The following is a 15226-nucleotide window of genomic DNA, read 5'->3' on the forward strand; positions in this document are numbered from 1 at the left end:
AATATCACCTGGGTCCTGCATTATTACTTAATCGTTTGGCCCTGGCATATAGAAGGGCCTTTATGCTTAACCTGGTGCAAACCCTGAAATGATGCCGTGTCTCAAACTACCTTAAACTGCCGTACAGGCAACCTGGGTCCAGTATATTATTTGGTTTGTGGGGTCTCTGCAAAATTATCTGCAGTCTATAGTGTGCCTTGATGCTGCTGCTCTCTACTTGATGGGAACTTGGAGGTAACAGGAGTCCCCATACAGGTTGAATTAGCCGTAATGGGAAAAAGAAATTACTTCAGTTCCCAAAAACTGCATGTACACATTTCTACAAACAGGTGGGTATCGCAAAAATATGGCAAACGTGTCAGTAAACAGTTATTATTGACCATCTGGAGTTGTTTATTAGTTTATTCATTCTCTTCTAGCTGTTTTAAGTCTCTACTAAGTCCTGAGGTAATTATTTCGCTTTAGCTGTGAATAAATCCAGTATGTTCACGAGCAAGTCTCCCAACTGTCTGTCCATTTGGTGCTGAGCAGATAGTCAGTGGGTTTTTAGAGCTTGTTCTCTGACACTGACCGCTGCAGCCAAAAACACATCAGTGTGAACCAAAACAGCTGAACAATGAGCTGAAACTGACTATAAAGCAGAAGGAAGCGGCTTTTCTGTAGGCTCATCACTACAAGCGACCCGCTTTCACGTCATTTAATACATCACTATAAAAATGTTGATAATAGCAGCTTTAATTCATAACGTAGGACTTAACATTCAAGAAGAGACACACACTGGATGTACAGTAATCTTTTATTTCTTCAGGAGGCGACTCGAGAACATTATTTACAATACTGGGCTGATACCATTTGGTTTCCCTGCTGGAGCTTCATTGTAGCACTAATCAGGTCTCAGAAACATGGCTGACATTTTAGAAGCTTGGTCTGGACTTTTCCTTCAAAAGGTTGCATGACAGATTTCCATAACACAAGAAGGGAAAGAATCTTCAGTAGAAGGAAAGTGCAACCTCAAACTAGAGCTTTTATTTTGGTATGAGAGCAGGTGAGGCTCTGAACAGATTCAGTTTCTTACAACAGAATCACCCTGTTCATGGCCCACATTGTTCAGCTCTTTCAAACATCTGTCAATGATGTTATTGGATTTATTGAAGTGTTATCCCACTGTACAATCAGTATAGTGCTTTCATTTTTAAGCCCTTACATCGTCTCACTCAGAAAATTATTATATTCAATATTTAACTGATTATCGAGAAGCAACCAAAGCCCAATTTATTAAAAGTAATTTCAGTTTCAACGTTAGCCAGCGAGTTTGCCGAGCAACAAAAGTGCACAACAAATTCTCCTCCTACAAGAAACATTCACGTGAAGTTGGCCCTGGTAAACCCTAACTGGCCCTTGCTGTGAAAATTTGGACACCCAATGGACAAAAGGGCCAAGGACATGGTAACCTGTGAGAGGGGTGATACAAAAAACAGAGGGGGGCAGAGACAGGAAGTGATGTCATGATATAATCAGGCTTTATTACTGGAGTCTCTGAATTTTAAAATCATTCAAACATCTGGTCTCTTTGTTGTTTAGCTCCATGCATCCATCAGTCCATCCGTTAGTCATTTAGTCCGTCCTAACTTCCACCTCACGCTCCCTCCCTCTCACGCGCTCCCTTTCTCAGTCGTCCAGCGCCAGTGTGTTCAGTTCCTCGTCGAGCTCCTCTAGATCTTCTCCTGTGAAAAGGTTCTCGTCCACCGGTACCTCCTCTTCTTCCTCCTCCCCTCCTCCGTCCTCCTCCCCGTCTCCCTCTGCTCCCGAAAGCCCGTTGGCCTCAGCGCCACCACAGGCTTCGTTCATCTGCTCCCCTGTAGATGTGAAGAGAAAGGAAGCGGGGATTGTTTGTGTATCAAAAGTATTGATCATTTTCATCTGTATTGGCTTGTTACAGATTGTGGTGAAGCCAACAAACTGACCAGCACTGACATGGCAACTAGGCAGAAATCACTTTTATAATCAGCAAGTTTTTCCTACCGTTGTCCATTTCTGTCCGCTGAGTCTTTTTCCTAGAGGTGAAACGGTCTGTGGATGCTACCGTAATGCCCGAGTGGTCAACCTCTTGTGGAACAAAGCGGGATAAGTCTATGTCCTGGACGTCTGTGCTGTTACTGATCTGAAAGAAAATATAAAGGTTTAGACAGGAGAAGGGATGTCATGATACCAGAAATGTATTAGTCGATACAGATACCAGTAAAATTCCACGATGCAGGATAAGCGGGTGAGGATGAATGGATTGATTTCCTTTATAAACTCACTGGTGTGAAATGTTGAAGGGTGGGCACCATCTATATTGGCAGTGGTTTGAGATTTTTATATTGAAAAACAAAAAAGTTATTGATGATTAAAATGGACTGTATTGCACTTTAAAATCTTGTACAGTTGGTCTGTGTGTTGTGGATTTGGGAGAATAAAAAGATTCTTTCATGTTGGTTCTAGCTGAAAAAACCCCACTCAATTAAATTAACAGCAGATTTATTTGCTTGAGATTTATTACAACAGTGTGACTTTTGTTCTATTTGAAACAACATAAAATCTGACTGTTCACATGTCCTGAAAGTGTGTTGGTCATATAAAGCGACAAGGAGTCATTTTGCCCTCAGTGCAGCGTTCAGGGTTAATTCTGGATGCTGACTAAGAGTGAGTCTTTTATACTAAGTACTTTGTATAAATAAGGTAACAGATTTGTAATTAGCTGTATCAGGATATCTGCAATATTCAGAGACAAATTGAAAGCTTCTTAAGAGAATTTCTGAATAAATACTTCAAAGTTGGCACCAAAAACAGATTTTCACAAAACAAAATGCTTGCACATTTTAGTACCAGAGGACAAAACAATTAATGAAATTAATTAAGGGACCATAAGCGATGTTGTGTTTAATTAAGTTTAGATTAATTAAAGGAATTAATGAAAAATGTTTTATTGTTGCATTTAACTTGTGCACTTTATTTACAGCCTTGAATCTACTAAGGAGCACACAAGTGTACAACAGGTGCAGATAATTAACAGGCAAATCACTTGCTGTGTAAAAAGGCAGGCAGCTGCAATTCAGCAGGAATTAGACCATTTAAATACAAAAAATGCCACAATGTCTGCAGCAAACACTTTGCATCACCTGTAAGAAATATGAAATATAATTGCTTACGGATGAGGCAATACAGTGTAGGGAAAAAATACGTCCGGTCTCATATTTAAGGTGTGGAAACTGTAGGGATTACTTGTCGTCCGCGCCTTGGTTTTAGTTTGACTTCACTTTGTGCAGTTTGGGCTCTAGTTGTGATTCTATTTTAACCAGTTATTGGACATTAAAGCAGTAAGAGATATATTATCTGTAGGATACACGTTTTATGGTCTACGTCTCTCCTACACTGTTCAACAGAGCAGCAGCTCATGGTGTGAGGATATTTCTTTCCTCCTCCCGGATGGAGGGGTTCATTTGCATAATTTCAACAAATCTTAGCACTACAGAAACACACTTGATGCCTTTGTTCCCTGTGTTAAAATATTTAAATACTTGAAGCTTAATTAAAATATTTAAAGCTTTAGAATATTTCAGAAAAATATCCGACAATACCGACCTCACAGCATGACCAAAAAGACTGAAACACAGAGAGCCAGTATCACAACACTGTTACACTGCAGATATTTTGTACAAACAATGCAAACTATATGAGACATCAAACAACGTTGAGTGCAGTTATTGTGCTGGGACACCTCACTTCAAGTGTTGAGGACCATAGAGCACAAATAAATATGAAGTCATACAAAGCCAAATTAAATAACCACTGACCGTAGGAGGTTTTCATCTGCTCAGGAGGCAGAGAGCAGAGTCTCACACATTCTGTGAAACATTTGTAAAGTGTTGATAATTTCACAATTACCTCTTCCTCATCATCTTCCCCGTCTTCGCTGGCATATCTAGTGTCACTGGCTTCAGCATCGTCATCGTCGACCAACTCTGGATGGAACTCAAACACCTCGCGGCCGCTTACCTGCAGATGCATGAGATTTAATTAAATCCTGGAAATACTGTCTGCTGTAGCATCACTGTCGGTAAAACGAGACAAGATAAAGACTCAAAGTGACCACAGAAATTTAAGTCGGAGCCACACTTACCACAAGCGATTTTCCAGCCTTAAAGTCAGCCTTCTTCTTCTCCATCTCCTCCCTCGCTTTGTCCACCTGTTAATGAAGAGCATTTTTTTAAGTGTATCCACATAGAATTACTAAGTCTTCTGATTTAATCATAGAATAAAAACTCATCACAATGTCCTTAATCATCAGAAGACCTAATTTCCGCAGGTAAATGTAAGTCAAGTCCATTTTATTTATAGAGCCCAATATCACAAATCCCAATTTGCCTCAGGGGCCTTAAAATTAAACATTTCTGGTGACAAACTGATGTTAATAAAATGATTAAATATGTCCCAACCTTCTCCTGCCTTTTCCTCTTCTTCCAAGCCAGGAAAGTCTCCAGGGTGATTCGAGTCACATCAGCACCAAGAGCGGCACGCTGCAGGGGAAGACACAGACATCAGGGTGCGGACAGTAGAGAGAGCTTCATAACATCGGCCATGGACAGTATTTAGAGAGCATTTGACATCGGACCCTGTGTGATAGCCATGTTGGAGTTCCTAAGCTTTTGGGCGGCAATATCTAAACGCAAGCAGTTACAGTTCGTTACATCCAATTTGGCTTTCTGAGATTTATATCTGTGTTATAAAATAGTTTTACTGTGCTTTATTGGACTATACTCTGTGTGAAGTTGCAATACAAATAAAGCTCATTCCCTTTATTACTAGTACTAATCAAACATATAATTAGTAAACGAAAAATTATTCGGAGAGATCACAACCCTGACTAATGTTAGCCAACAAGGATGGTAGCTAACCACCACTGTCTTGTTAACACTTCTGACATTTCCACTAGAAGCTACCTGTAGTGTGCATTTGTTTAAACTTTCTTCTTCTTATTAATTTGATTTAATAATTCAGCACCAACATCAGCAATTTCTCCTTTTCATTTGTGCACACCCAATTCAACACGTGACCGCCAGGATGGCGGCAACCTTGCTTGTTGAGATACAGGAAGCAGTACAAAGCCTATGTTATGGAACAAAGATGGTCTGCACATTAATAATGTGATGAAGCATCCTCACATTCATTCCTCTCAGCTCATCTCTTCTAAGCCGCCTTTGCTGCTCTTATAAACCCCAAGCATCCAAAAATATCAGAGTTGGATTGTAGTAACTGTTTTCCCTTGTGACTTTGCATCACTCCATCCATCCTTACCTCATTTTCTATCAGTTCCTCCAGCGAAATCTCCTCCTCTTTCTCCTCCTTTTTCTTGTCTTTTTTAAGTACAAAGCCGGGTGGCAGGGCGTGCCGGTACATACATTCTCCACCGCCCCCAGGACACACCCAGAACCAGCCGTACTTATTATTCTCTATGGCGTCCAGGAAGTACTTACACACCTGCAGACGACACAACAGAGTAGATAATGTTACACAGAGGGGAACCGGGAAACATACAGCATCTTAGCATCTATTATTACCTTACTGAATATTAACTTCCACTGACTGTCAAGTGGGTCCACATGTTTGGGGGACAAACTGAATTCATCACCAACATTAATTCCTTGTGTTTTTTGTTTTATTGCCCCCAGCAATAAGAGGAATACATCAGGGATCAAAGATGTATGTAATGATTGATCAAAGCTAAAACCTCCACTGCTGCCCAAACCTTCCGGTTTAAACCGTCCCTGGAAACCCTTGTAGATTTTTCACCCTTGGATTTGGTTCTCTCTTCTTCTTCATCCCTTTCATCATCCCCATACTTCTGTCTGATCTCCTTTACATGACTTAATTTCTCCACATGCAGATTGCAACACTGGAAAACCAATTTGGGCTCCTTTTGGGCAGTTTACATACAAAGTCAATGCAAAGACACGTAGACACGTATATTTTCAACTCAAGCGAAGAAGTCGCATGACGTTGAGCCGCGATAGCCTATCAGTGTTGAGATTGTCTGTATGTGACTGAGGCTTCAGAGCGATGTGTGGAGAGGGCCGGGCAGAGCGGGGGATTAAAAATCTGCTGGCCGGCTGAGAGCTGCTAAACTTGGGGGAGAGGAGCAGGGAGCAACGCTGCAAACATTGGACAAATAATCACCCGTAGTCAGTCGGATTTGGCTCTGACAACTACGCCGTTTACTCGCGGGAGGAGCTCGGAGTAAACTGCTTTTATTAAATTATCTTTTTACTTTAGTTTTTGGGATTACAACATTGATTTATCTTCCATGAAGCTTCTCAGCAGCTTCCGTGCACATCCGGTTCCAGTGTGGTTGATAGCATCGTTAGCTCAGTTGGACTACGACTTCATATTTATATAAAAAACGGACAAAACTGGACATTACTTGGAGAAAAGAAAGCGAGGAGGTTGAACTACCTGGTCAGTTCAGAAAACATGTGTCTGTAACTTTATTCCAGCTATCGTTGTACTTTACTGTGACCCATAGCCCTGATCGATCCGAACTCCATTCAGAAAACAAACATTTTAGAAGTTGTTGTCCTGCTGTCTTGCTGACAGACCTGACAAAGCATGAATTCATATGTTTAAGAAATCTGCATTATGTTGTAGTTATTTTGGCATCAGTTTAACCCGTTTATTGCTTTTTAATCACAGCAAAATGTTTACTTTGGGTTCATACAGTTGTAGTAATGGCAAGTTGTGTTTATTCACGTTAAAATCGCCTTCTCGCGTTGTGTGTGTGAACACTTGCAGCGAATGTACTCAAGCGAGGAAAGCGTCGCGAGGTGAGAATTCCTTACAATTTTTGGAAACAACTGTTCATTTATCATCAATTATCAAATGGACCATTTAATGGGCCATTTGATTTCCCTGTCTTCAGTCATTGTTCATTATTCATCATCAGAACAGACTTACAATTTGTGTTTTGGCCTTTTTCTTCTCGGCCTCTCCGTGTTTTTTGTTGACCACCTCCTCCAGCTTCTTCTCATCCCAGTTATCCATAGTGTCTAAACAGAACACAACAGGCCCGATGTTCAATAATACAACAAGTACTCAAGAGTTTTACAAAAAAAGAAACAATGAGAAAGGGAATGCACAACAGTATCTGATTTTCTGGTGATTAAAAATGAGCTCTTTTCTGTAATGCTGAAAAAAATCACTTCAAGTTTAAATAAAACAAAGAAGAAATCTTACAATTCACGTAATTCTAATATTGAATGCCAAGCAATTGCAAGTTTTTAATCAGATGGCCTACATATTAAGTTGTTGTAACTTTTTAAAATTTGGAAAGATTATATCAAACATAATTTTTATTAAGAAAAAATTATGATGTAGAAATTCTGAGGTCGCTCAGCGTCATACAGTAATATAACACATTACGGCCTCTTCAGATGGGAAGCAATTGAAGAGCCTGGTAATTCATTTTCAATGAGAGGCGAGCAGGTAGGAAGGGAAGCGCGGGCAATCTTATAGGCAGAGTGACAAGTGGGCGCAATACTGTCAGTTTCACGGTATTGCACATGTCCGCTGCCAGAGTTAAATTCCTTAAAAGTTTTTCTACGCGATGCACAGTGTGTTTTAGAGATTCCTCAATTATATAACCGTTTCCTTGACAGTTATCAGGACATAAACAGGCAATGACCTTTGCTGCTTTCCCCTATTCAATAAAAATAAATTTAACAACTTACACAGCTGGAGGACCACCCTTCGACGCCGATCTATAGTTAAACTCGCAGAGAACTAGATAGTATACTCAACTAAATTCTAAAAATCATAAGTGACGTAATTTGAAATTTAGCAGTTATACCTTTTAGTTACAGACTCTTTCATCATTTCTAGAAGATATTTTAATTATTTCTACAGCCTATGAAACGAGACAGTCGGAGAAATAAGCGAGTCAGAAGTAATTTCACATGGCATGTTCTAAAAAGAGAAACGTAGACGGCGAAAAGAGCTTTTAATGAAGAATGGACAGACTCTTACACGTTCATTCTTCCCACAAGCTCAATTAATGGTGATTACTGAAAGCAACAATGAAGCACCACAAACGTTACAAGACAAAGTACGGAGCATCTTTTGAGCAAACGTACCCACTCAAATCCAAACTGAGCGCATAGAAAATAAACAATGTAAGAGCCAATATGATCAATCTGTACTGTAATACCACCCAAAGCCTATAATACATCCTGGTTACCTGCACTATACACTGACCTTTCTCCAGGTCTTCGTCTCTTTCATCCACGTAGACACTTCTCTTCTCACATTTCCTCTCCATTGACAAATCGTGGCTGAACTTGCACTTGTCACCTTTGGTACACTGACCCTGCTTAAAGAATGCACACAGCACTGACTTTGGGTCAACACCTGCAGAAAAGAGAGGAGAGTGAACAATTGATTATCTTTTCCAGTACATTGTTCAAATGTAATGGAGGCACACAAGAACACCGGCATTAATTAAATGATGAACAACTAAAATCGAAGATTAGCAAGAGGAAAGTTACAATTCATTCATCTTCGGTCACTTTGTTTACCTTTGCTGACTTTCTGGGCAGCGACTACGGGTTTAAAAAGCTCATTGAGTTCTTCCAACTCTTTCTTCTTGTCAGTCTTCTTGCCGGTCTTATCTGCCTCAGCCTACACAAACAGAGAAGGTAGATATATTCAAAGATGATCTGATCCAATGAAATTAGCTCACAAAGATTTAAACCAGTGGTAAGTTGTTGCATTTGTTGTACATATGACATAGAAATTATTTGGTAGAAGGAGAAAATCAATAAAGTGAGAAACAGCAAACCAGAGAGACAAGAGTGTTTGATTTGAGGACCAAATCAAAGACAGTCAGCGATATAAAAGGATGGAGAAAAACAACAAAACAAGAAATGCCTCCTAACCTGTCTGGCACTTTGTTGTCCATGTTTGACTTGCTGAGTGACGTTCTTGATGAACTTTTGCTGCTTGGCCCCTTTCTTGTTCTTCAAGCCAAATGTCTTGTCCTAGAAGGAACAAAAATACAAATCGCTGGTTCCATAATTGACTTCCAATAAACATCCCCTGAACAGGCAGTTCCAATTTAACAAGAACGAGTTCCTGCACTTGTTTTCCTTAATTACAAAATCAACAAAATACAAATGATAAGGAGGAAAGCCACTTAAAGCAGCACAGAGCTGAAAGGTCCCTGTACACTGTGTGGTTGTGGAAAGTTTTGAAAGGGAAATCTTTGACTGGTAAAATGGTGATTCTACATTGCATTGTTTAACATGTCCACCAACATCTGATTTAGAGCTCTAGTGACCAAATACTAACAGTGTTAAATAACAACATGACAGGGCTATACACATCTACCCTTTCAACTGGTAGTTGAGCTGGAGTGGTAAGACTAAAGACAATAAGGAGAAGATAAGCAAGGGTTGAGTTTGTCTAGCTGGCATTTAGCTACAAAGGGTCTTCTTAGAGAAACAAGGCTGTTTAAAATTGAGGAATGTGGCTGGCATTATGTAACAATGTCTTAAAGTATTAGGGCTGGGCGATATGGCCAAAAATGTTATCACGAAATTAAATATCATTCCATATTGATAATAATTATCACGATAAATGTCAAAGTATTATTTCTTTCAAGTTTAGAGCCTGATTTTTGCTCCTGAGTGAAAGTTGAAGAAAACAGATGGTTAATTGTGGTTTTAATCTTTTCTTCATGGTCAGAACAAACACTTGATGCCAAACAGTGGATTCACTTCACAAATCTGAGGCAACATGATGAAATCCTTTTTCAACAAATATAGATGTAATGAAGATGTAAATATATAGTTTTACTCTAAAAAAAAAAGGGCTCAGTAATTCAAAATAGCTGGGTATTTTGGACATATTACTCAAAACACTAGTGTGTTTTAGGGACTGCATTAAGTCACAGATTAAAATGTCGTTGTCACTCACGACTTCCTGGACAACAATGAAGGTCTATGGCAAAGAGGAATAAGCTATATCAGGCTTTGAATACACAAACAATACTTTTAATAGCATAAAGTCATTGTTCTTGGACTTTTGGTGGGATTTGTAAGCAATAAATCTTATTTTGGATGGTACACGAAATGCCATCACACAAGTGGGCTTACTAAGTTCTTCTAACCTGTTGTAAAGTCAAAACAGTCAATGCAGATAAAACATGACAATTTCTGAATTAATAAATCATAGGGGGAAAAAAACTAACTCCAGTGCAATCTGTGTTAACTAATGTACATCAGCAAAAGGCGGCTAACGCTAACAAGCCGGTGTGGTTACGTTGACAGAAAGATGATTAGCCGAATCAACAGCTGCTTTCAGGGCACGACATCGGCATTAACAGAAACATATTTGACAACACACACATTAAGTTTAATAATGACCAGCTTCTGACCGGTTTTAGCTCGGATCGAAACAGGCTAAAATCGGGTCCCTCGTCTCTCCTGTGGGGCCGAACAGGCCCGTGGCACCGCGCTTCGACGCCCTCTCATGTAAGTTATAACCAAGACATTCATGTGATACGCTACAAATACATTGTGTTATGTCTCATAATTTAAGCTGCTGACGTTAGTGGCATAGATCAACCTTAATGGGACAAATGCGAACACTTACAGCGGCGGCAAGGCCCTGATAGCTTCACCGCTAACGTGCATATGTCCGTTAGCACGTCAGCTAACGCTAAACACCGACATGCTAACTCAAGTTAGTTTGTACCTCAATTATCTTTTCCTTTTTCTTCTCTTGAGTTTTTTTATTCCCCGCGGGTGCGGCGGGTTTCTTCGGAGGCATGTCGGCTCAGGTATAGCTGTGTACAAACGGGAAATATTTATTTTAATGTGGCGTCTCTGCTGGGAAGTCAGCTCCACATTCCCCGGTCGTTGCTAGCAGCACAGCAGCAACGGCGCTCTCTTTAGGCCACATGTGAGTTGTTGATGTTCTGTGGCGTCATCGCGCAGCACGAAGAGCATGACGGTTAATGTAGTATATAGAAAAAAACGATGTTTTCTAGCTAAGTATGATATAAACTTAACAAAGTCAGAGTTATTTATTTGCAGTGTTGGGGAGTAACTAGTTACATGTAATTTAGTTACGTAATTTAATTACAAAATAAATATAATTGTAGCCTAATCGGTTACAGTTACTGGGATAAAATGTGTAATAGTAAAAAATAAAAGTACAGTACTTATGAAAATGGGGTTTACATCTGAATGTTTTCTCTAAAAAGCAATATGTGTGTGTGTGTGTATTTACTCCAGCATCCTTCACTTTTTTCTTTAAAAAAGTATATATATCTATGAATAATGTAAGAAGAAAGCAAACAAAGAGTGCAGACATCCTAAATCAAAAAAATGAAAATGTCCAGATTGTGCCCAAAATGTCAATATTGTGTTTATTATTATTATTATTGTTGTTGTTGTTGTTGTTGTTGTTGTTGTTATTTCCCAGCACTGCCTTAACCCTCTTGGGCATGGAGTTCACCAGAGCTTCACAGGTTACCACTGGAGTCCTCTTCCACTCCTCCATGACGACACCACGGAGCTGGTGGATGTTAGAGACCTTGCGCTCCTCCACCTTCCTTCTGTTTGAGGACGCCCCACTGATGCTCAATAGGGTTTAGGTCTGGAGACATGCTTGGCCAGTTCATCACCTTTACCCTCAGCTTCTTTAGCAAGGCAGTGGTCGTCTTGGAGGTGTGTTTGGGGCCGTTATCATGTTGGAATACTGCCCTGCAGCCCAGTCTCCGAAGGGAGGGGATCCTGCTCTGCTTCAGTATGTCACAGTACATGTTGGCATTCATGGTTCCCTCAATGAACTGTTGCTCCCCAGTGGCAGCAGCACTCATGCAGTCTCAGATCGTGACACTCGCACCACTATGCTTGAATGTAGGCAAGACACACCTCCTCAACTGGTTGCCGCCACACATGCTTGACACCATCTGAACCAAATAAGTTTATCTTGGTGTCATCAGACCACAGGACATGGTTCCAGTTGTCCATGTCCTTAGTCTGCTTGTCTTCAGTAAACTGTTTGCGGGCTTTCTTGTGCATCATCTTTAGAAGAGGCTTCCTTCTGGGACGACAGCCATGCAGACTAATTTGATGCAGTGAGCAGCATATGGTCTGAGCACTGACAGGCAGACCCCCACCCCTTCAACCTCTGCAGCAGTGCTGGTAGCACTCATATTTTTATTTCCCAAAGACAACCTCTGGATATGACGCTGAGCGCATGCACTCAACTTCATTGGTCGACCATGGCGAGGCCTCTTCTGAGTGGAACCTGTCCTATTGAACCACTGTATGGTCTTGGCCACCGTGCTGCAGCTCAGTTTCACAGTCTTGGCAATCTTCTTATAGCCTAGGCCAGGGGTTTTCAAAGACTGAGACTGCGGGCTTCCGCTCAGACAAAGCTTGGGAAACGGTACCCCCGGCAACCACATCTTTACTTTATTTGGTAAGCTTTACTCAATTCCTGGATGCCTATGGGGTCATGGTTATATTATTTGTGCTGTTTGACATAAGTTCTGACTGCACCAAATAGTCATAAAAAGGTCTGTCCTAAGGCATTTATTAGTTTCTGGCTCTGATGGGGAGGAAACAGTTCCCAACAACTATTGTATCTCTGAACTCTCACACATGTAGGCTACTCTATGTGATCTCCTTTTGATAACTAATGCAATAACTAATGCAATATTTTTTCACTTCCATTCACTAAGGCTCCCCTGAAACTGTTTGGGAGCCCCCTGAGGGAGGCCCGCTTCACACTTTGAAAACCCCTGCCCTAGGCCATCTTTATGTAGAGCAACAATTCTTTTTTTCAGATCCTCAGAGAGTGCTTTGCTATGAGGGGCCATGTTGAACTTCCAGTGACCAGTATGAGGGAGTATGAGAGCTATAACACCAAATATTACAAATCTGCTCTCTATTTGCACCTGAGACCTTGTAACACTAATGAGTCACATGACACTGAGGAGTGAAAATGGCTAATTGGGCCCAATTTGGACATTTTCACTTAGGGGTGTACTCACTTTTGTTGCCAGCAGTTTAGACATTAATGGCTGTGTGACGTGTTATTTTGAGGGGACAGCAAATTTACACTGTTATACAAGCTGTACACTCACTAGCAAAGTGTTGTTCTTCAGTGTTGTCACATGAAAATATATAGTTATATATTTATAAAAATTTGTGAGGGGTGTATTAATATTATATATTTCTGGTTTGAACAACATGTTTCCTGGAAACGGTGTGCAACGTGTGTTCAGCGGTGAAGCCACTTCGCGTTTTTGACCGGAGAGCAGGGAAGCCAATGTTGGTCCTATTTAGTACATGGTTACTTCTTATTGGCACCAGGGTCTACTGTGAATGTGCAGTATAAGATGCACTTTAATGATGTAGAGCAACGGCAGAAAAACACTAGTAGCTGTGTGGCTGCGCCAAAAAAGTCTTGTGGTTCAGTGTGTCGATCTGACTTGGACTGTGACTTTAATTAGCCCACCTAAGGCTTACTTGCCAAAGACCAACGTAGCATCACCAGTGGCTGAATAGGTTATATAGATTCCCCCAAGAGCTTCTCCTCTAAACAATGCGGTTACATATCTCATGTGCGATGGGATGTCGCAGGGTCGTTTTTGGACCTACATAGAACCCTCCGTGGAGGCTTTGGTTAGCTTCACTGTTTGAACTCTCACTTACCCCCTTGTAGGTAGGCCTACTCTTGAACTGTACAGCAAGTGGAGGGTTTCTCTCAGGTTCTGCTATAATTTCATTGTAGTTTTGGTATTTAGCAGCCAGGTGTCAGTGTTGCAATATCTGACAGTTGAGGCGAGACATTACAGATGAGAAAGGCAATGACTAGTTTAGTGGTCAGGTATAACCACAACATATCCAACATAAATCCTTAGAGAACACAGAATTGATATCAGACTGAGAACAAGAATAAGAAACACAGTCCTTAGAAGCAATTGGCTGACTACTAGCACCTGAACAGAAACTCAATCTAGGTGACAAAGGGGAAAAAATTACCAACTATGTCAAGTGTCTGCAGATTCACAGCGCGCCTTAGAACTGATTGACGAGTAGCAGCCAAATGATGAAGACAAGCGATTCAGAAATCATGGCTTATGGGAGTCCAGAGAAGTTGGAAATGATTGAATGAATGATTTAGGAGGAGTTTACACAAATAGCCTACACGATTAAGAAAATTCAATAGGCTGCAGAATTCTGTGTTGCAGAAATTAATGTTCTAGTGTCATCTCGTACCAAGAAATCATGGGAGGGAAAAGGAATTGTGCTTTTATGATAGGCGGTTTACAAAAACTGAAAACATAAAAAACGTCATTACAGAGCCACCATCTGGTCAGTGGGCATATGACCGTTTTATTAGCATTTTGCCTCTGTTTAATAGTTTGATTATATAGACTGCTGGTCAATTAGGACCCCCCTGGTGTGGCTTTTACTGCCTGAATATTGGATGAAATTTTGACCTATCGGGAAACCTTGAGCTCAAAGTGCCTCTGGGGAAAATAAGGGGAGAGCAGAAAAAGAAGAACAACAACCTGTGTAACAACAAGGCTGCAGTCCCTTTGTGTTGGAACAAACTCATTTTTTGTAACCAGAAGCAGGAGATCGTGTCATGGCTGCAGGGGGCGGAGAGCCGACCAGCAGTGATTTTACCGCTTCAGCTGCTGATTCCACTTGATTTAATTAGATTTCACTTTAAGTTACTAATGTGATTTCATTTGGCACATTTGACATTTGCGGCCTTCATCCACACCCTGTCCCAGTTTGTCACATAGTTCACTGTTCAAGATGTGTGTGTGTGTGTGTGTCGTCCAGCTAACTACGGCGCAGTCACAAGCCAAAATGGGTCACACACGCCTGCTCCTTTTGGGCTCTCATTTGCTCTCGTGTGTTTTAATGAGCCTTGGTTTTAAGGGACAACATTTACTTAGTTTGGGTGCCCACATAATGGGAGTACGAGTAGTGTGCTTTAATGAGTCCCACAGTGAGACAATGAATTTACTCTAGTAACAGCATCCTTGGCTACAAACATGTCATGAAGCCATGTGTTAGTATCCTTTCTGCTGACTGTGTGTCTGCTCTCCGATGCAACTTTATTTCATTCTGATGTGGAGGTATTTATTTATAACACATTTGTC

General features: G+C 40.8%; 1 protein-coding gene across 1 annotated transcript; it reads right to left on the minus strand.

Annotated features, from left to right (window-relative positions):
• Window positions 1-778: 778 nt before the first annotated feature.
• Window positions 779-10981, minus strand: LOC119912131 (zinc finger CCCH domain-containing protein 15-like). The gene is made up of 11 exons (XM_038731146.1): window positions 10786-10981; window positions 8967-9068; window positions 8607-8709; window positions 8287-8439; window positions 6991-7082; window positions 5338-5520; window positions 4479-4559; window positions 4163-4228; window positions 3928-4038; window positions 2023-2161; window positions 779-1856 (listed from the first exon to the last, which is right to left on the minus strand). The coding sequence occupies exons 1-11, from the start codon at window positions 10858-10860 to the stop codon at window positions 1669-1671; spliced, it is 1293 nt and encodes a 430-aa protein (XP_038587074.1). The 5' UTR covers window positions 10861-10981; the 3' UTR covers window positions 779-1668.
• Window positions 10982-15226: the final 4245 nt, after the last annotated feature.

The sequence above is a fragment of the Micropterus salmoides genome, unplaced genomic scaffold (assembly GCF_014851395.1).
Source record: "Micropterus salmoides isolate LMB-PRFRI ecotype aquatic unplaced genomic scaffold, ASM1485139v1 Ms_hic_scaffold_2, whole genome shotgun sequence".
Lineage (NCBI taxonomy): Eukaryota > Metazoa > Chordata > Actinopteri > Centrarchiformes > Centrarchidae > Micropterus > Micropterus salmoides.

Excerpts from the sequence above, each read along its gene's own strand:
- LOC119912131 (XM_038731146.1), bottom strand. The coding sequence starts at position 10,860 with ATGCCTCCGAAGAAACCCGCCGCACCCGCGGGGAATAAAAAAACTCAA. Across the intron at positions 7,083-8,286 it reads AGACGAAGACCTGGAGAAAG|ACACTATGGATAACTGGGAT; the intron begins GTCAGTGTATAG and ends TGTTCTGTTTAG. Across the intron at positions 4,229-4,478 it reads AGAGGAAAAGGCAGGAGAAG|GTGGACAAAGCGAGGGAGGA; the intron begins GTTGGGACATAT and ends CTTCATTAACAG.